This window comes from Eptatretus burgeri, chromosome 10 (assembly GCF_056783735.1).
Source record: "Eptatretus burgeri isolate ZD-2024b chromosome 10, Ebu_testis_v1, whole genome shotgun sequence".
NCBI lineage: Eukaryota > Metazoa > Chordata > Myxini > Myxiniformes > Myxinidae > Eptatretus > Eptatretus burgeri.
In genome coordinates, this window is record NC_140970.1 from 18,712,698 (window position 1) to 18,730,799 (window position 18,102).

Genomic DNA, 18,102 nt, shown 5'->3' on the forward strand with positions numbered 1-18,102 from the left:
AGGTCATGGTGAGCTAAAAAGTACTATTTTGAGCTTTGATGGCAACTGCTGAGTGCAGTATTTTACATATGAAATGTATTTGGGTCTCAGTATTCTGGACAATCGTGGACCTTCTTTGGTACTACTGGTAAACGGATTTTTGAAGGCTTTGGGTTCGATCAGACGCCTATTAATAAAATGGCGATAATTAACAGGTGGCATGAAAACCTGCTTCAGCAGGAATGTTACGGTACTCAACTTTGATGAGATGCTTTTCAGTTACATACTGGCAAGCACCGGCCATTCATCCCCACTTCATCAAACATTCGTGATATTTACTCCATCTAACTGGAGTAAATGGGTGAATAAGGTCGTTTTTAACATTTTTACCATGCATAAAGCACTTCAAAGATGATGTTGTGGTCAACATGACGAACCTGTGACAAATGATGCAGCTCCATAATCTTGCACATCAGGTGACACAAACATGTGCTCTGATTGGTTAAGAGTCAAAAAGTAGTGTGCAATTAATGCTTCAACGTGGAGAAATAATCCAACCATGAAGCTTACAAAACATCTAAACTGGCAGGAATCAAGAGATAAACTTTTAGTGTTTTAGTCCTCGATCTCATCTTGTTCTCTGAATACTCATGTTTATATTTTAGAACTTCCGACCCTGGAATGAAACTGAACGATAAATGGTCTGAGGTTGCAGCCTTACTCGTATGTCATCACATCACGTATCATTTGACCTGTATACAAGCCAATAATGACAAATAGCATGTCCACGTAATATCACTTAACATTCCTCTCCACCCCTGCCCCCGCTCGCTCCTCCACTCACCTATAGATTAAGAAAGTAAGTTAACAGTCAAATGTGAATACATATAGAAGGGTGGTATGCCAATGAATATATTGATGCCAATACAATTTTTTTATATTACAGACCCTTGACAACAGAAAGCTACATGTATCGAAAAAAAAAAAGTTTCAAATGGAGCACCTCATCACCATTAGAGCGTTTAAATTGCATCAGATGTGGCAATTAATGTGAATTGTTGCTCCCAGCTTGCTGGCTCATGGTTTCACCAAGAAATATTGTGCCTGATAGTGAGACTCAATAGTTTGAGGGACTGCACTTCTTCAAGTGGATTGTTAAGAAAGTATATGCGGGGATTTTCCAGACGGTCCTTTTGGAGAGAGATAGTGAGAGTGTGAGATTTGTCAGGATTGATAGATACATTCCAAGTGTTTGACTATCTTGTGATTTTATCCAGGTTTGAAGAAAGGGAAGAGGTTGCTGCCTTGCTCATCTGAAGGATTATGGATGTTACGGCAGAGGGTGTCATCAGCATATGGGATTCAAAAAGGGGTTTCAGAGATTCAGAGAGATCGTTGATGGAGTTGAGGACTAGTATGTGGCCGAGAGCACTCCCTTGGAGCACTCCAGCCTTGACAGGGAGAGAAGATGAAAGGATTCCGTTGAGAGTCACACGTTGGCTGTAAGAGTGAAGGAAGTCGGTAATCCAAGAGTTGAGAGCACGGCAGGATGCCAGACTGTAGCAAAAGCTCGACTTTTGTCGAGAAAATATTTTCTTGCTAATAAAATTATTTTTGGCAGTGTACAGGTTTAGTAGACATTGGTGTATGTTTTCATGTTTTTCTTGAACTTAATATGCTTTAAAATACCATATGTTGAAAAATTTAACAATTATAGCATTTCATGACCCTCAAGGACATTTCAACATTCCAGTCCTCCAGATAACCATTGCACAATATACTCTTTATGACCAAAGGTATTGAGACAGGAAGGAAAATTATTGAGTTATTTATTTCACAATTTTTACCTCCGCCACCGAAGGTGAAGGACGTTGTTTTCACCCCCTTTCTGTCTGTTTGTCTGTGTACGGGATATCTCAAAAAGTTGTGGATGGATCTGGATTAAATTTTGTTGACATATTTGATGTGTGACAAGGCCGAACTGTTTAGATTTTGGTGACGATCTGGATCCGGATCCGACTACGAGAATTTTAAAAGTGATTCTTCAACATTGAGAGATAGGGCGAAACCTATATATAGCACGATATCTCAAAAAGGTTCGGACGAACTTGGACGAAACTTGGTGGAGAGGTTGGGTGTGTCGCAAGGACGAATTGATTCGATTTTGGTGAAGATCCGAATCCGGATTTGGGTACGAGAATTATTTAATTTTAAAAGTGATTCTTCTCCATTGAGAGATGGGGCCAAAAACGATATAGTACTGTATAACATGATATTTCAAAAAATGTATTGGGCTCGATATGTTCTCGTGGCTTTGGCATTACGCGGCAGAGGTATGCGCTTTACCGAGTGCCCTTTTAGTTTCTGTTTGTGATGTGGCATTGCTGTCGCTTAATCTTGGTATGAAATGTTGGAAGATATCAGGTGTAATATTGTGCCATTTCTCATCCTTCAGAGGAAATGTGAGTGAAAATATGGTGGTTCTTCGCCTTTGGTAACGAGCATGGTTTACCCTTCGTCGAAAATATTTTGTTCCAAATTTTGCTGATTTAACAAATCTGCATTCAGAAAAGTTTCATGGATCTAGAAATAAATGATACATTAAAAAAAAATAGATGCCATCACTGCTGAAAGCGGTTGAGTCGCTCATTTGTTTGGCCAACTAAGTGTCATTGCTTTTAAAAGTTCACAGTGAGTTTGGAACTTGAAAGTGGAGTGTATTTATGGGCCTCTTGCAGGACACTCATAGATGGGACCAAGCTTCCCATGGATCGTTGACTCAGAATGAAGGTTGCAATCGCTTCCCTTTGGTTTCTGAAGCCTGTCAGTCTCTGGAGCGAATAAAGGTAAAAATTTAACAATAACCCAAAGATAATGTGTTGCCAGTATCCTGCCTGCACACTCATTTTAACCCTCACCCTGTTAAAAATGCTCTTTGGAGCATAATCCCACATAATGTGGATTCCTGGTAAGTTGTATTTGGAGTTTCTTGTTGAGGCTTCTCATGTTTTGTAGATTTGTAACTGTCACAATCCCTTTAAACTTCAGTAGTTCACGGCATTGGTTTTCTCAGCCCTGATATGTGAGTGACATGAAAATTGCCAATTGTAGTTTACACCATTAGTGATTATTACAGCAATTTTAGCATTTATCTCGAGTGAAGGGAGGATTAAGGAAAGTTTTTCTCAAAATATTTGGGTTTGTCAGTCAGGGATGTTTTTGTTTATTTTGAAAACTTTTTCAAAATATCTAGTATACCCATTGCACACCTCATCAAACAACGAGAAAAGTTAAAACAACACACAAACACCCAAAACACCTGAGATAGTAGAAATGATTCAAACACAAAACACAGAAATCAACAACAAAATAAGAGTGAAAAAAACCCCACAAAATTAGCACTCCTTTCGATGCACACAAGACTACTCAATCAATACCAAACACTTGTATAAAACCATAAACTGCATCATTATATTAACTCCAACAGTGGCATAACGCCCTCATCTGCAGCCATAACTACCACAGACAACTTACCATCAGAGAAACAACAAGCGACCATCCTCATCGGCCACAATGCAAACACGTCATACAGGACCCAGAAAAGAGGAAAGAAGTATTGTTGCAAATCTGGAAGCCATGAGCAGACAACATTCAGGTCCTATAGCTCAGTTATTTCGATAAGTGAATGTGGATAGATAGCTCCCTTTCCCTAGTCTAATGGGTGAATAAATGTACATGTGCTGTGAGTTACTTTAATAGTTAGGATTTCTACAGCTCCATATACAACAACTACGGCTACTACAGCTCCAAATACAACAACGATGGCTACTACAGCTCCAAATACAACAACGACGGCCACTACAGCTCCAAATACAACAACAGCGAAAACGCTCTGCTCCCGGCGTTCTCCGCACGCTCGCAGGTATGCGGGCATGTTCGGAATGCGTTCGGGGATGAATTCCATTCCCAAATATGGGCATGAATCAGTTCGCTTGGACCGTCCCGAGAGCGAGTCACGCCTGAGCAAACCGCGCCCGAGAGCGAGTCACGCCTGAGCAAACCGCGCCCGAGAGCGAGTCACGCCTGAGCAAACCGCGCCCAAGAGCGATAAAAGGGACTTTGGAGATCGAGAGAGAAAAAGAGATCGAGATCGGAGGAGCGAGGGAATCTGCGGAAGCGTCAAAATCTATGCGAGCGAGAGAAACTGTCGGAGCGCGTGAGGATCCGCTGGAGCTCGGGAGGCCGCTCGCGGTTTGCTGTCTGGATTCGGCTCGCCTCTCGCTGGTGCCCAGTTCAAATCAGCTTGAAGACCACACGAGGCAGACAGGTCCGAGGCAGGCTCTGGTCTTCAGCTCGCCTTTCCCTCCGAGCTGGAGGCCTCAATAAAGGCTGTGGCCACCATTTTGTGTGTGTGTGTGTGTGTGTGTGTGTGTGTGTGTGTGTGTGTGTGTGTGTGTGTGTGTGTGTGTGTGTGTGTGTGTGTGTGTGTGTGTGTGTGGTGCCAATCTAGTCACTAGGAATTGTTAAGTGCCTTGCTGTACATACATGCATCTCTTTAGTCAGATAACTCTGCCTTCTTGCATGTTTCCCTCCTTCCCCCCATTATGAATAAACGCATGTGTTAAATGTATCAGTTCGTTGCTGTGTTTCCTTCCATTGGCTTAGCATGACGTGTGTTGGAGAATTAGCAAGGCCGTTGTTGCCGCCGTAAAGGGACATTTGGACCGACGGATCTCGGTGATCATCCGCTAGGGTCGCACACGGTTCGAGCACACTAGCGGCTCGTTCCGTACGAGCGCCGTCGAGGGTGTAAATACTCTGTAAACTCGCCACGTGGAGCTCTAGGTATTTTGAAGATTGGGAAATAACCCTGTACCACGTGGTGTAATTATTGACGATTCACGGTCCGGTAAGTGACCCGTACTTGTCGGAGTTTTCCGAACGGTACGATCTAAATTCCAGGTATACGGTGGAGCTGACTCTACTGCTCCATCTAGCGGTCGTGCTCATCGCCGATACGCGGCCCGCAACAAATTGGTGTCAGTCGTGGAGATACGAACCCCTCTGCCTCCATTAACAAAATTGACAGGTTCAAATCCGGCAGCAAATTCGTGTCAGGAGCGGGTTTCGAACCCCTCCGTCTCCACAAAATTCACGGATTTGGATCAGGGGTGCAGGGAGCGACCCCCCCCCCCCGTTTCCCGCAAATTATGAGTATTTTAAATTATCTTCCTAACACGCGATATGGCAAACCAAGACGAGCAGAAGCAGGTGGGTTTAGAGGTAGATGTAGTGGTAGACGAACCCATGGTCCAGGACACCACCCCCATGCAGGAACTTTCCCCGGAACCAAACTCAGCGTCCGAAAGGGGCGTAGGGGCGGCATATGACAACCCCCCCCTCTGTCAAATTCCCCCCCACCCCCGATTTCTGCCGGTTCCGCACACCATCATGGTGGACCGGCTCTGTCATTTGACATGAGCCAGCTGCTGAAAATTTTGACGCAGAAAATGGATGACATGCGAAGCGATATGGATGTGAATGCGCAGGCACTGAGGGGTGACATGCAAACCCAGAGAGGGGAGATGCAGAGCATGGGGTTAAACCTGCAGGCGAGCATGAAGGGCATAATGGCGGCACCACGTGGCGGACCAACCAAACCAACACAGAGTGTGCAATATGTCCGGTCCGCGATGGAGGCGGGTAAGGTCGACGGCACAAGCGACGTCATAATTGATGGGGAGACTGAAACATGCAGGGCTGAGACACGAGGGGACGACAGAAACATTAACAGAGGTGACGGGGACGCAGGAATTAAAAGAAATAACAGAGACACGAGAGATGGAACAAGTAGAAGGGAACGAATTGAATGAAACTAAAAACGAGCACACATAGAGTTTGTGAGGGGCAATGGGGTTGAGCTGGGGGAATGTTTCGTGACCCGGTGCAAGCAGCAGGATAGCCTCCTTAAGGAACAAAGGGAGACGCTATGCCTCCTTGAAGCAGATCGCGACGAGGTGAGTCCGATCGGGCCGAAGGAGGTTGAGGGGATGGCTGATATAAACGGATAAACGCGGAGCTTGGGGGGTATCGAAACCCAGGGATTGCTTGTGGTGACGCGAATCCCCAATGTGAATGTCCCGGAGTGTGTGAGGAAATGTGTGCCGGAAGGTAAGTATGGTGTGTGTGTGTCATGGCCTGCGTGAGTGCATGCGAGGAATTGAAACGCGGACGGATTCAGATGGGAGACGGGTGTGGCGAGCCTTTTGCTCCGTATAAAGTCATTGTGGCAACCGCGCCGGCTTCGCAGGACGAAGCGTGCGAGGCCCGTTCGGCATTTTGCGTACGGCCCTCACGCGCCCGTCTTCGTGGAGCGATTCCGGCGCGGAAACCCTCCGTGTAGGATTCAACAAGGCCTCGCGGACGGCTAAAATGGTGGCGAGGGTTGTGTGAATTTGGACACGCGGGTTCCCACATGGGCGCGTGTGCGGGGCATCATGTGCTGCTTACCACATGTTCTGTTCGCAGAACGTGCGGAGCGGGTTTCTGGGATGATGCGCGCATGCTGGCCTGCACGGGAAACCGCGCAGGTTCGGTGCGCGGGTGACGTCATCGGCGGGGATCTCTCGGCACGAATGCCGGGGAAACAGTGCACGTTGTCCCACCTGGGGAATTCCCCAAGAGCGAGCGCTTGTTGGGATTGGCAGGGTGATGTCATGGCTGCACGGATCGGCCATCGGAAGGGACGAGTGAGTGAGCCGTCGAACAAGGCCTCGATTATCGGCCATCTGAGGGGACATTGGTATCGCCCCTAGGGACGAACGGGCAAGACGTAAACCGCCACCATTGCGGTGCAGAAGTAAAAAAAGAGCCTCGCTCCAAGTACATATCCCAGTATTTGGGCAAATGAAGCACTGGTTAGTGGGATGGGTTAGCGTTAGTTAGACCGGCTTCATGGGGACATGGGTTGTTCCTCATGGAGCCCATGGAATGGGTTAGTTCGAGGGATTTTAGGATAGATTTAGAGAATGGATTTTTTTGGGTTTTTCTGGAAGACATGGACAGACATGGAATGTGTAGTGGGGACGTAGCTTAGCTATGTATATTAAAAGGAACGTGCGTTAGTGTAAGGGACGACGAGGGAGCACGAGTTAGGGGAATTTAGTTAGCTCAGTGTCCGAATGATGTGAAAAATGAAAAATGTGTAATGAGTGAATGTGGGTCAGTGGGCCCAAGTGTGTGAATGGAGTGAATGTGGAATGCATGGTGCGGATGAATGAGTGGGGGGAGGAGTGATTCCCATCCAACTGACCCCGGGGTCAGTTTAATGTTAGTGGGTTAATTAAATTTACTAAAAGGAGGTCATTTTGTTGATGGTGTGGAAAGAAGGCTCGAAACCTGTTTGGAGGGGTGCAAGAGTCCATGGACCGGCTGGGAGCGTGGCTGTGGAAAGGTGAGTATTGATTAGAGGGCACTCTGGGAACTGGACTGGTCGGTCAGAGTAGGCCAAGGGTCCAAGGGACCGGGATAGTGTACTGGGCACGGGCAATCCGTGGAACGGTACCCGGAGCACCAAAGATGCCACGTGGCCATCGAAGGGGGGCAATGCCAGGAAGGGCAACCCGCCGCGTTCATAGGGAGCAGGTAGGCTCGGAGACAACCTCAGGGCCTCGGGGTGTCGTAGTTAGAGTTTGGCAGAGGGGGAATCCCTGCCAAGTGAGCCACGCTGCCCAGCCATGAAATTGTGCAAGGGCATAGAGGAAAATTTGAGGGCTGGGCCCAAATTTATAATTGACAACAACACAGGTGATGGGAATCATGGTTGTTGGAACCCATAGTTTAAAGTGACAGGCGTATGGAAAAGCCCTGGGGTAGTTTAAAGTTTATAAAAAGAAGGATAGTTAGGAGATGTACCCCTTCGCACCATCCATTTCTTCGCTCTCTGTAGCCCGTTGGACCCACCTTGATAGATTGCTGAAATCTGTGGGAGGCATTCTGAGGCTTTGTTGGGCCTCAAGACAGGATGCTAGCATCTCCCTTATTCCCTTCCAGGAAGGATTTTAAGGGTTGGGAGTAGGCTTGGTTGACAGGATAGGTTAGCTGGACAAAGACAGAAAGGGGGTTCGGGAGATGAAATTATAAAAAAATAAAAGTGGCTAAATTTGGTTGTTTTGTGTTGCAAATTAAGGGAGTGGGTATGGACAGAGACGGGCAAAGGCGATAGGTTGGGGGGAGACAGTAGGGTAGGTTCGAGCCCGTGCTCAGAGCGGCCGGCACCACCGCACTCCCTCCAGACCCACACGGAACGAGACCAGAGGCCGGCCAGCTTCACCTGCCGGCCTGTCGTGCTGTATCACCTGTTCCGCATTTGCCATGCCTTGTTCGCCTGCCTCTGCCATAACCCCATGCCTGCTACCTTTATTTGCATTTCCCCTGTGTTCACCATCTCAACCATGTGCACCAGGTCCATCACCAGTGTTTTGCAAGGACTGCCCTGGAGGCAGCCACTCCAAGGACTGCATTGTGCAGCCTGTGCATTTTTGTGTTTTGCGTCCGTGTCCATCCATTTCACTGTGCCAGAGACTTCTTTCAAGCCACCAATAATGATATGACTTTGTTTGTGACTTTTTCTTCCTTTCACAGATCACAGGTCCTGGGCCATGGTTAGTGTAAATAGAAAAGTTAAGGTTGTAAATAAGTTCTTTGACCCACCTGCATGGTTGTCGTAGCACCGGCAATTTTATTTAAGTTGTCCGAGTGAGTCTGTTAGTTACGCAGCGCATTAGGTTATTTATTTTTGGGACATGTATGAAAAAATGTCACACTCAGGGATCCGAAGGTAAAATGTATTTGGGGAGAACTTATACATGCTGGTCACACGAAAAATTGTCGACTCGTAATGAGTCTGTAAAAAGGGGAGGGTAGTGTTGCGAATCTGTAAGCCATGAGCACACAACATTCAGGTCCTACAGCTCAGTTATTTCGATAAGTGAATGTGGATAGATAGCTCCCTTTCCCTAGTCTAATGGGTGAATAAATGTACATGCGCTGTGAGTTACTTTAATAGTTAGGATTTCTACATCTCCAAATACAACTATGGCTACTACAGCTCCAAATACAACTACGGCTACTACAGCTCGAAATACAACAACGACGGCTACTACAGCTCCAAATACAACTACGGCTACTACAGCTCCAAATACAACTACGGCTACTACAGCTCGAAATACAACTACGGCTACTACAGCTCGAAATACAACAACGACGGCTACTCCAGCTCCAAATACAACAATGACGGCTACTACAGCTCCAAATACAACTACGGCTACTACAGCTCCAAATACAACAACGACGGCCACTACAGCTCCAAATACAACTACGGCTACTACAGCTCCAAATACAACAACGACGGCTACTACAGCTCCAAATACAACAACGACGGCCACTACAGCTCCAAATACGACAACAGCGAAAACCCTCTGCTCCCGGTGTTTTCCGTGCGCTCGCTGGTATGCGGGCGTATTCGGAATGCGTTCAGGGATGAATTCCATTCTAAAATATGGGCATGAATCTGTTCGCTTGGACCGCGCCCGAGAGCGAGCCACGCCTGAGCGAACCGCGCCCGAGAGCAATAAAAGGGACGTGGAGATCGAGAGAGAAAAAGAGATCGAGACCGGAGAGATCGGAGGAGCAAGGGAATCTGTGGAAGCGTCAAAATCTGTGCGAGTGAGAGAAACTGGCGGAGCGCGTGAAGATCTGCTGGAGCTCGAGAGGCCGCTGGTGGCTCACTGGTGTCTGGATTCGGCTCGCCTCTCGCTGGTGCCTGGTTCGAATCAGCTCGAAGACCACATGAGGAGGACAGGGCCGAGGCAGGCTCTGGTCTTCAGCTCGCCTTTCCCTCCGAGCTGGAGGCCTCAATAAAGGCTGTGGCCACCATTGTGTGTGTGTGTGTGTGTGTCTGTTTGTGGCGCCAGTCTAATAAGTAGGAATTGTTAAGTGCCTTGCTGTACATACGTGCATATCTTTAGTCGGATAACTCTGCCTTCTTGCCTGCTTCCCTCCTTCCGGCCTTCCCCCCATTATGAATAAACCCATGTGTTAAATGTATCGGTTCGTTGCTGTGTTTCCTTCCATTGGCTTAGCGTGATGTGTGTTGGAGAATTAGCAAGGCCGTTGTTGCCGCCGTAAGGGGACATTTGGACTGACGGATCTCGGTGATCATCTCGGATCGCACATGGTTCGAGCACGCTCGCGGCTCGTTCCGTACGAGCGCCGTCGAGGGTGTGAATACTCGGTAAACTCGCCACGTGGAGCTCTAGGTATTTTGAAGATTGTCAAATAACCCTGTACCACGTGGTGGAATTATTGACAATTCACGGTCCGGTAAGGGACCCGTACTTGTCGGAGTTTTCCGAACGGTACGATCTAAATTCTGGGTGTTCGGGGGAGCCGACTCTACTGCTCCATCTGGCGGTCGTGCTCCTCTCTGATACCCGGCCTGCAACAGTATTAAAAGACGCAAACTAAGCTGCTAACTCGGCACCAACATCATGTCATTCACTCCCGCACAAACACCAAATATTTGCAGGCTTCCGGCCTGACAACATCTCCAATTTGCATTCAAAACACCTTGGACCACACGGGATTACCAAATTTGGAAATGATGCAAAATTATTATCCTCCTTAAACCAAACAAAGATCCCACCAAAGCCCCTTCCTATAGACCGATCACATTACTTTGCACATCCTCCAAAGTTACAGAATGCTAAAAATCTCACTCACAAACCATCACATCCCTCTCTCACACACCCACCATGGATCAGACCAAACCACTCCACCACCACGCTCCTCACAAACCTCACACAAAACACATTTGATGGCTTCAACAATAGGGAACCACCAAAATGCACTATTCTCACCACAGTGGACATCAGAAAAGCATTTGACGCACGACCAAACCGATACTCAACACAAACATGCACAACAACATGAAATGCTGGCTGGCCAACGACCGATCATGCAGACAGTAATGTTCTGTTCTTACTTATGGCAGCTTGGCTGCCGGGTAGCTATCATTTCTTGGAAGCGCAGCTGTGCCGCTGATGTTGTGCCCCTCTACCAGTACACTGGTACTCATTTTGCTGACCTCGGAAGGTTGAGAGGCTGAGTTAACCCCACCTGGTGTTAATTCAGCAGCCAAAGGGGCTCATACTCAGGGCCCTTGGATCCTAAACTAGCTACTAAGTTAACACCAAGCTATGCAGACAGTCATTTGTAATTTTTAACGGCAAATCATCACGCCCACAATCTTTCCTAACTGAGTCCCTCAAGGCTCAATCCTCTCCCTCACAATCTTTAATCTGTTCATGCAGGACATTCCACAACCACCCGAGAACGTCCCAAATAGCCTCGTATGCAGACGACATAACCATTACCCCTACTCATGGCAACATCAACACCGCCACAACACAACGACAACGCTTTCTCAGCACCCCACAAACATGGTTTACCATCATGATCAACCAAATGAAAGTATCCCCCTCAAAATCAAGTCACTCTTTTAACAAATTACACCAAGGAATATAGTGCAACACCACACATCACTCACACACACACACACGCACACGCACACACACACACACACACACGCACACACACACACGCACACACACACACACACGCACGCACACACGCACACACACACGCACACGCACACACACACACACCAAACAAAAATACTCGGCATCACTTTTAACATATTCGTGTCATTATCTGAGCACCACACACACACACAGACACACACACACACACACACACACACACACACACACACACACACCAAACAAAAATACTCAGCATCACTTTTAACATATTCGTGTCATTATCTGATCACCACACACACACACACACACGCACACACGCACACACACACACACACGCACGCACACACACACACACACACACACACACACACACACACACACACACACACACACACACACGCACACACACACACACACACCAAACAAAAATACTCGGCATCACTTTTAACATATTCGTGTCATTATCTGATCCACACACACACACACACACACACACACACACACACACACACACACACACACACACACACACACACACACACACACACACACACACACACACACACACACACACACACACACACACCAAACAAAAATACTCAGCATCACTTTTAACATATTCGTGTCATTATCTGATCACCACACACACACACACACACACACACACACACACACACACACACACACACACACACACACACACACACACACACACACACACACACACACACACACACACACACACACACCAAACAAAAATACTCAGCATCACTTTTAACATATTCGTGTCATTATCTGATCACCACACACACACACACACACACACACACACACACACACACACACACACACACACACACACACACACACACACACACACACACACACACACACACACACACCAAACAAAAATACTCAGCATCACTTTTAAAATATTCATGTCATTCTCTGATCACATCACAAACATTAAAAATATGCACACCCATGCCGAACACACTGTGGGCACTCACCAAGGACTTCGGACGTCACAAAGGAGCAACATCACTAATATACAAACAGTACATTCAATCCGTCATTAACTATCTCCGTACATCTTGAGCCTCAAGCCTATTAAACACACATCTCAACACCCTACAGATCATACAAAACAAAGCCCTTCACATCCTCACAGGTTGCGCATTAACAACACCCATCGAGCACCTTCACACAGAGGTAAAAATGCAAAAGTCAAAGGCCACTTGGACATGAGAGGTGCACAGTTCTTTGCAACGGCAAGTGCCAACCCTCATCACCATTGCAACTACATGCACAACCACCCACAGACCCCTAGACATGTTAAAGTGACACTACAAAGATACTACAGTGATATCCTCCAAAATATTCCCCCAATGAACAACGGAAACTACAAAAAACATATCCACACCCACATCACCAAAAACGCAATCAACAAACTAGGCCCAAACTATCCTGTGCAGTAAACCGCCACCCAACCATGACACAGGCCAGCTACTCCCCAGGTCTGATCGTGTTCACCTTGCACACCTCTGCTGTGGACACCACCCACAGCTCTTGCATTACAAACACAGACTCGACGTCACCACTGACAACACCTGTAACCTCTGCCAGGCCGCCCCACACACAACAAAACACATTGTGGAAGACGGTTATGGAAGATTATTGTGGAAGATGGAAGACATTATGTATTATGGAAGATATATTATCATGATTGAAGACATTATGGAGCGGTCGTGGCTCCACTTAGACAAGAGCACAACATCATAGATGTGAGGGGTCTCTGGGTCCCACCTGGGAGATCGATTGGCTATCTCCGTGCCGCGGATCTGTTCAAGCAGAACTGACAGGGCAGGGCAACAACAACAATAACAACAACAACAACAACAACAACCAAGGATTGAATGGGAGTTTTGTTTTTCCGGATGTCAACAATAATTTACTTTGTCTTCACGACACTGTTCAAGATTGTTTAAAGAACACCATTCCATAAATTTTTCGACTTGATTATGGTAATCGCTTTCATCACCATTGAGAATCAGGCCAGCAACAGTCGTGTCATCTGCAAATTTCACCACCAGTGAGCTATCGGATTATGCAACACAATCATGACTGAACAATGAAGATAAAATCGGGGATAAAACACAGACCTGATGCGCTCCGGTGTTCAGGGTGATCGTTTGAGAAATTTTCGTACCTATTTTGTCCACCTGTGATCTGTCAAAAAGAACATCCAAAATGCAGTTGCAAATCGAACCATCAAGTTTAAAATGAAGTTTATGAGGTGAAATCGTATTGGAAGCAGAACTAAAATCTAAGAAAAGTAACCTAACGTAGGAAGGCATCCATTTATCAGGATGGTTTAACATGTGATGGAGAGCGAGTCAAACGGAATCATCAACTGATCGATTACAGCGATCGGCAAACCGATAAGGGTCAAGGGAGGCAGGAAGAACAGATTTCATCATGATGGATGTGAGCGCGACTGTTCTATTATCATTTGGGCAACTCACTGGTGAACGCTTTGGCACAGGGAAAATTGTGGACTTTTTCAAAACATGGGGAGTTTTACAAAGCTGAAGTGGCCAGTTGAAAAGTAAAGTTAGAGTGAGCGACAGCTAATCAGCGCAAGACCACAGCAGGCCAGCGCTGATATCATCAGGACCAGTCACTTTCCTGACCTTCAAGTTCATCAGAACGTGCCGAGTGTCATTTTCTGAGTTAATACACCATTTGTCCAAGGAGGAAAAACCCCTTGGGGAGAGGGGATATTATTAGTATTAATATTGTTTCGTAATAACATTAGGAAAATATTATTTTCATTTAGTTTTATTACTTTTGTTATTAGAAGCGGCTTTCGGAAACACCACGATTAGTTATCTTAACATGAATATACACCTTAACATGGATTACGCCCAAGGCAGAAAACCCTTTTGGAGAGGGGAGCAAATGAAGTCTCCACAACCTCCATCGTGTGTTTTTTATTCCATGATAATATGAATATATGTTGTACATTTTCACAGCTTTCTTTGCTGCGTGCGCCTGGAGTGGATGGTTTTGGATTCAGTGTTGCGGACGGTGTTCTGGAACCTGGTGTCTTTGTCAGTGCCGTCCGGCCTGGAGGTGCAGCTGAAGCGGTGGGATTGCGGCCTTACGATAGGATCCTACAGGTACCTGGTTGTTGCAGGTGGGAGACACCAGTGTCAAAGGTGTTGTAGTCCTGCATTTCGACTTTCTTGTTTCTATTGTTGAACATGACAGACACATGGCAATTATTAATGAATTTTATTGTTTTCATTAAACATATTGTTAAGTGTGTAATTTACACAGCATTACTTTTTTGTTTTGTAAATAATGTCGAGGCTCGTGGAGAACCTCGAACAGAGAATGGATCAGGATGAGAGAGAGAGAGAGAGAGAGAGAGAGAGAGAGAGAGAGAGAGAGAGAGAGAGAGAGAGAGAGAGAGAGAGAGAGAGAGAGAGAGAGAGAGAGAGATAGAGATAGAGATAGAGATAGAGATAGAGATAGAGATAGAGATAGAGATAGAGATAGAGATAGAGATAGAGAGAGAGAGGTATATATGGATGGGGGAAACATACCAACAGCAGGGATGAGAGCGATTTGGTCAAATAAGGGATGTGTGGAAGAATGAGGGCAAGGGGAGGACATATGGGGTAGAAAACATGGATACAGCTGCAACCTCTCAGGAAGGAAAATCTGGAAACTTGGAAAGAGGTGGGCTTGTGGGGAGGCAATGTTAGCACTAGAGAAGATCATGGTTTTGGATGGGGAATGATCTGATATGGTGGTGAGGCCCAGGTCACATTTGCTCTACGGCGAGGATACGGCGGCCGTACGCCCTCTGAATTGACAGAAACATGCGGCGGCTGCAGAGAAACTGAGGTGGCCTCAGGGAGGCCCTACGCCGTTTGGCTATATTTTACAGGCCGTAGGGGTGCCATGGAATTATAGCGCGGAGTTATAACGTTTTTTTCATTTCTACGTTCGCCGTAGCAATTCGACAAGCCAAGCTATGACGTAGATGTGTTCCACATCGACCGTACGTAGGGCGTACGGTGGGCTTGCGTTATTCCTGCGGCTGCCGTAAGCTCTTCTCAATGAAAAATGAATTTTCCCAACGCCCAAAAAATTACGGTGGCCGCACTATTTCCACGGTCGCCGTATGGTGGCCTTGCGGTCTGTGTGACTACCTGAGGGCAACGCAGGGTCGGCGCATGGTTCCCCTATGCCCGCCGTGCACCTACGTACGGCCTCCGTGGCAGTCTGCGTCGACCGTGCGTCCACCGTGCGCTACCACTAGAGATCGGAGTGTAGGTGTTTGCCTATACAGTGGTGCCCCCAGAATCCTAATTTAATTCGTTCCAGGAGGCTGTTCGGATTACAAAAACTTCGGATTCCAAAAATATTTTCCCAATAAGAAATAATGGAGTGAATTAATCCGTTCGTGGACCCAAAGAAAACCCACTTTCAAGACACTTTAAACTGAAATTCCCCATGTTTAAGGTAAAATAAGATGAGTGAATGACCTTCGGTGGCGGTGTATTGTATGTAAACTGGTACAGTCAACACAGGCTTGAGCTCCGGCCTGGGTTCCGATCGCTCGTGCACTCTGCGAGAGCGCTGCCCCCAGGGCAGCTCATCAACATGATGCCCCCAGAACCACAATCACTTTCATCAAACGCATCGGGCTGACGTAATCATGGATATTCCAAATTACAACTGGTTTTTCTGTGAAATTCAATCCTTGCCCGACAGTCCGTCACACCACGCGATCGGATTGCTTTTTTTGTTATTAATTAAAACACAAGATGATTAAAAAAACAAACATCACAAATGAAGGTGAAAACACGAGGTAAGGCCTAAGTCACATTTGGCTCGGCGGCCGGAGGGTCTACAAAATGTACGGGCACTAGCAATTATAAAGCGGCCGCAGTATTTCCACGGTCACACAATGTAGCAGTCACACGTTTTTATTTTTTGGGTAGACGCACGGGGTATTTATAAATTGTGGAGACCGAAAACGTGGGGATTCTGTATGTCACACGGTGACGCATCGATTTGATTTGATGTCGCACGGTGACCTTAGGGCGTTCTTGCGACGGCCATAGAATTTTCAAGCAGATGCAAGGTGCCCGCAAGGCGACCGCAGGGGAACCGCAGGGGGACCCTAAGCCGAACGTGCGGCCAGACGGACGGTAACGAATGGGTTAATTTTTTTTTATTATTATTTTTTACCAGTTCTTTTGTTTCGGCTTGTCGAATTTCTACGGCGAACGTAGAAATGAAAAAAAGTTATAACTCCGCGCTATAATTCCATGGTGCCCCTACGGCCTGTAAAATATAGCCATACGGCGTAGGGCCACCCTGAAGCCACCTCAGTTTCTCTGCGGCCGCCGCACGTTTCTGTCAATTCATAGGGTGTACGGCCGCCGTATCCTCGCCGTAGAGCAAATGTGACTGAGGCCTAAAGTATCGATCGACACACGAGAGATGCCTTCACGAGTACTTCCACCGACTAACTGAATGAACAAAGGGCGAAGATGCGGCTCAAACAGGTGGGGGAGACACGTGTACAAAGATGAACGCTACGTTGTGTTTGGTTTTTTTTAATGTATTCGGTTTTTAGGGCAAAATTTTAGGGCAAAAAAAATAGGTGGATAAAAGTTGATGTGCTAAGGAAGGACTTTCCATGATGAAGGATGTCCAATTGGTGATTGGCTTGGGAGGCCAACTTAGAAATATAGTTTGCCCAAGAATGGTCATGGCTGATAGTGAGGCCCAAAAGTTTGAAGTTTTTCAAGTGGATTTTTAAGAAAATAGATGGGAGGGTTTACCAATGGTCCTTTCAAAGAGACAGAGTGAGAGTGTGGGATTTGTCAGGATTGAAAGACGTGTTCCAAGTGTTTAACAAGCTCATGATTCTAGCAATGCTAACAGAGAAGGAAGAGGCTGCTACCCACCAAATCTGAAGAATGAGGGATGTTACGGCAGAGGGTGGAATCATCAGCAAATGGATAAAGAAGATTTTTCTATGGAGTCAAAGAAATCATTGATGAAAATTACGAATACAACTGGGCCCAGAACACTCCAGCCTTGACAGGGAGAGGATATGAAAGGATCCCGTTGAAAGCTATGCTTTGGCTACGAGAGTAGAGGAGGTCAGCAAAACATGTGTGGATTTGGCCTTGGATGCCATAGGTAGAGAGTTTGGAGGGCTAGGCAGTGTGCCAGACTGTATTGTCTATTCGAGATATGTCGAGAGAGATGGCCCTGATCTCATGCCCAACATTGAGGGTTTTCATCCATTATTGGGAGATCAGAAGCAGCATGTCTAATGTAGAGTGACGTGGTCTGAATCTGAATTGATGATCTGAGATCAGGCCATTGAAGAAAAGGAAGGATTTAACATCAACTGCAATGATTGATTCCATGACTTTGTTGATGATTGGAAGTCAGCTGATAGGTCTGGTGAAGGGGATCGTTTTCT

General features: G+C 46.5%; 1 protein-coding gene across 2 annotated transcripts in view; it reads left to right on the forward strand.

Annotated features, from left to right (window-relative positions):
- Positions 1-18,102, forward strand: part of LOC147018028 (glutamate receptor-interacting protein 1-like) — a 125,572-nt gene that overhangs the window by 105,243 nt on the left and 2,227 nt on the right. For both annotated transcript variants that reach the window (XM_085897247.1, XM_085897248.1), the window contains 2 exons: positions 2,718-2,825; positions 14,618-14,764. In XM_085897247.1, coding sequence (XP_085753373.1) covers positions 2,718-2,825; positions 14,618-14,764 — 255 coding nt within the window. The remainder of the gene's footprint in view (positions 1-2,717; positions 2,826-14,617; positions 14,765-18,102) is intronic.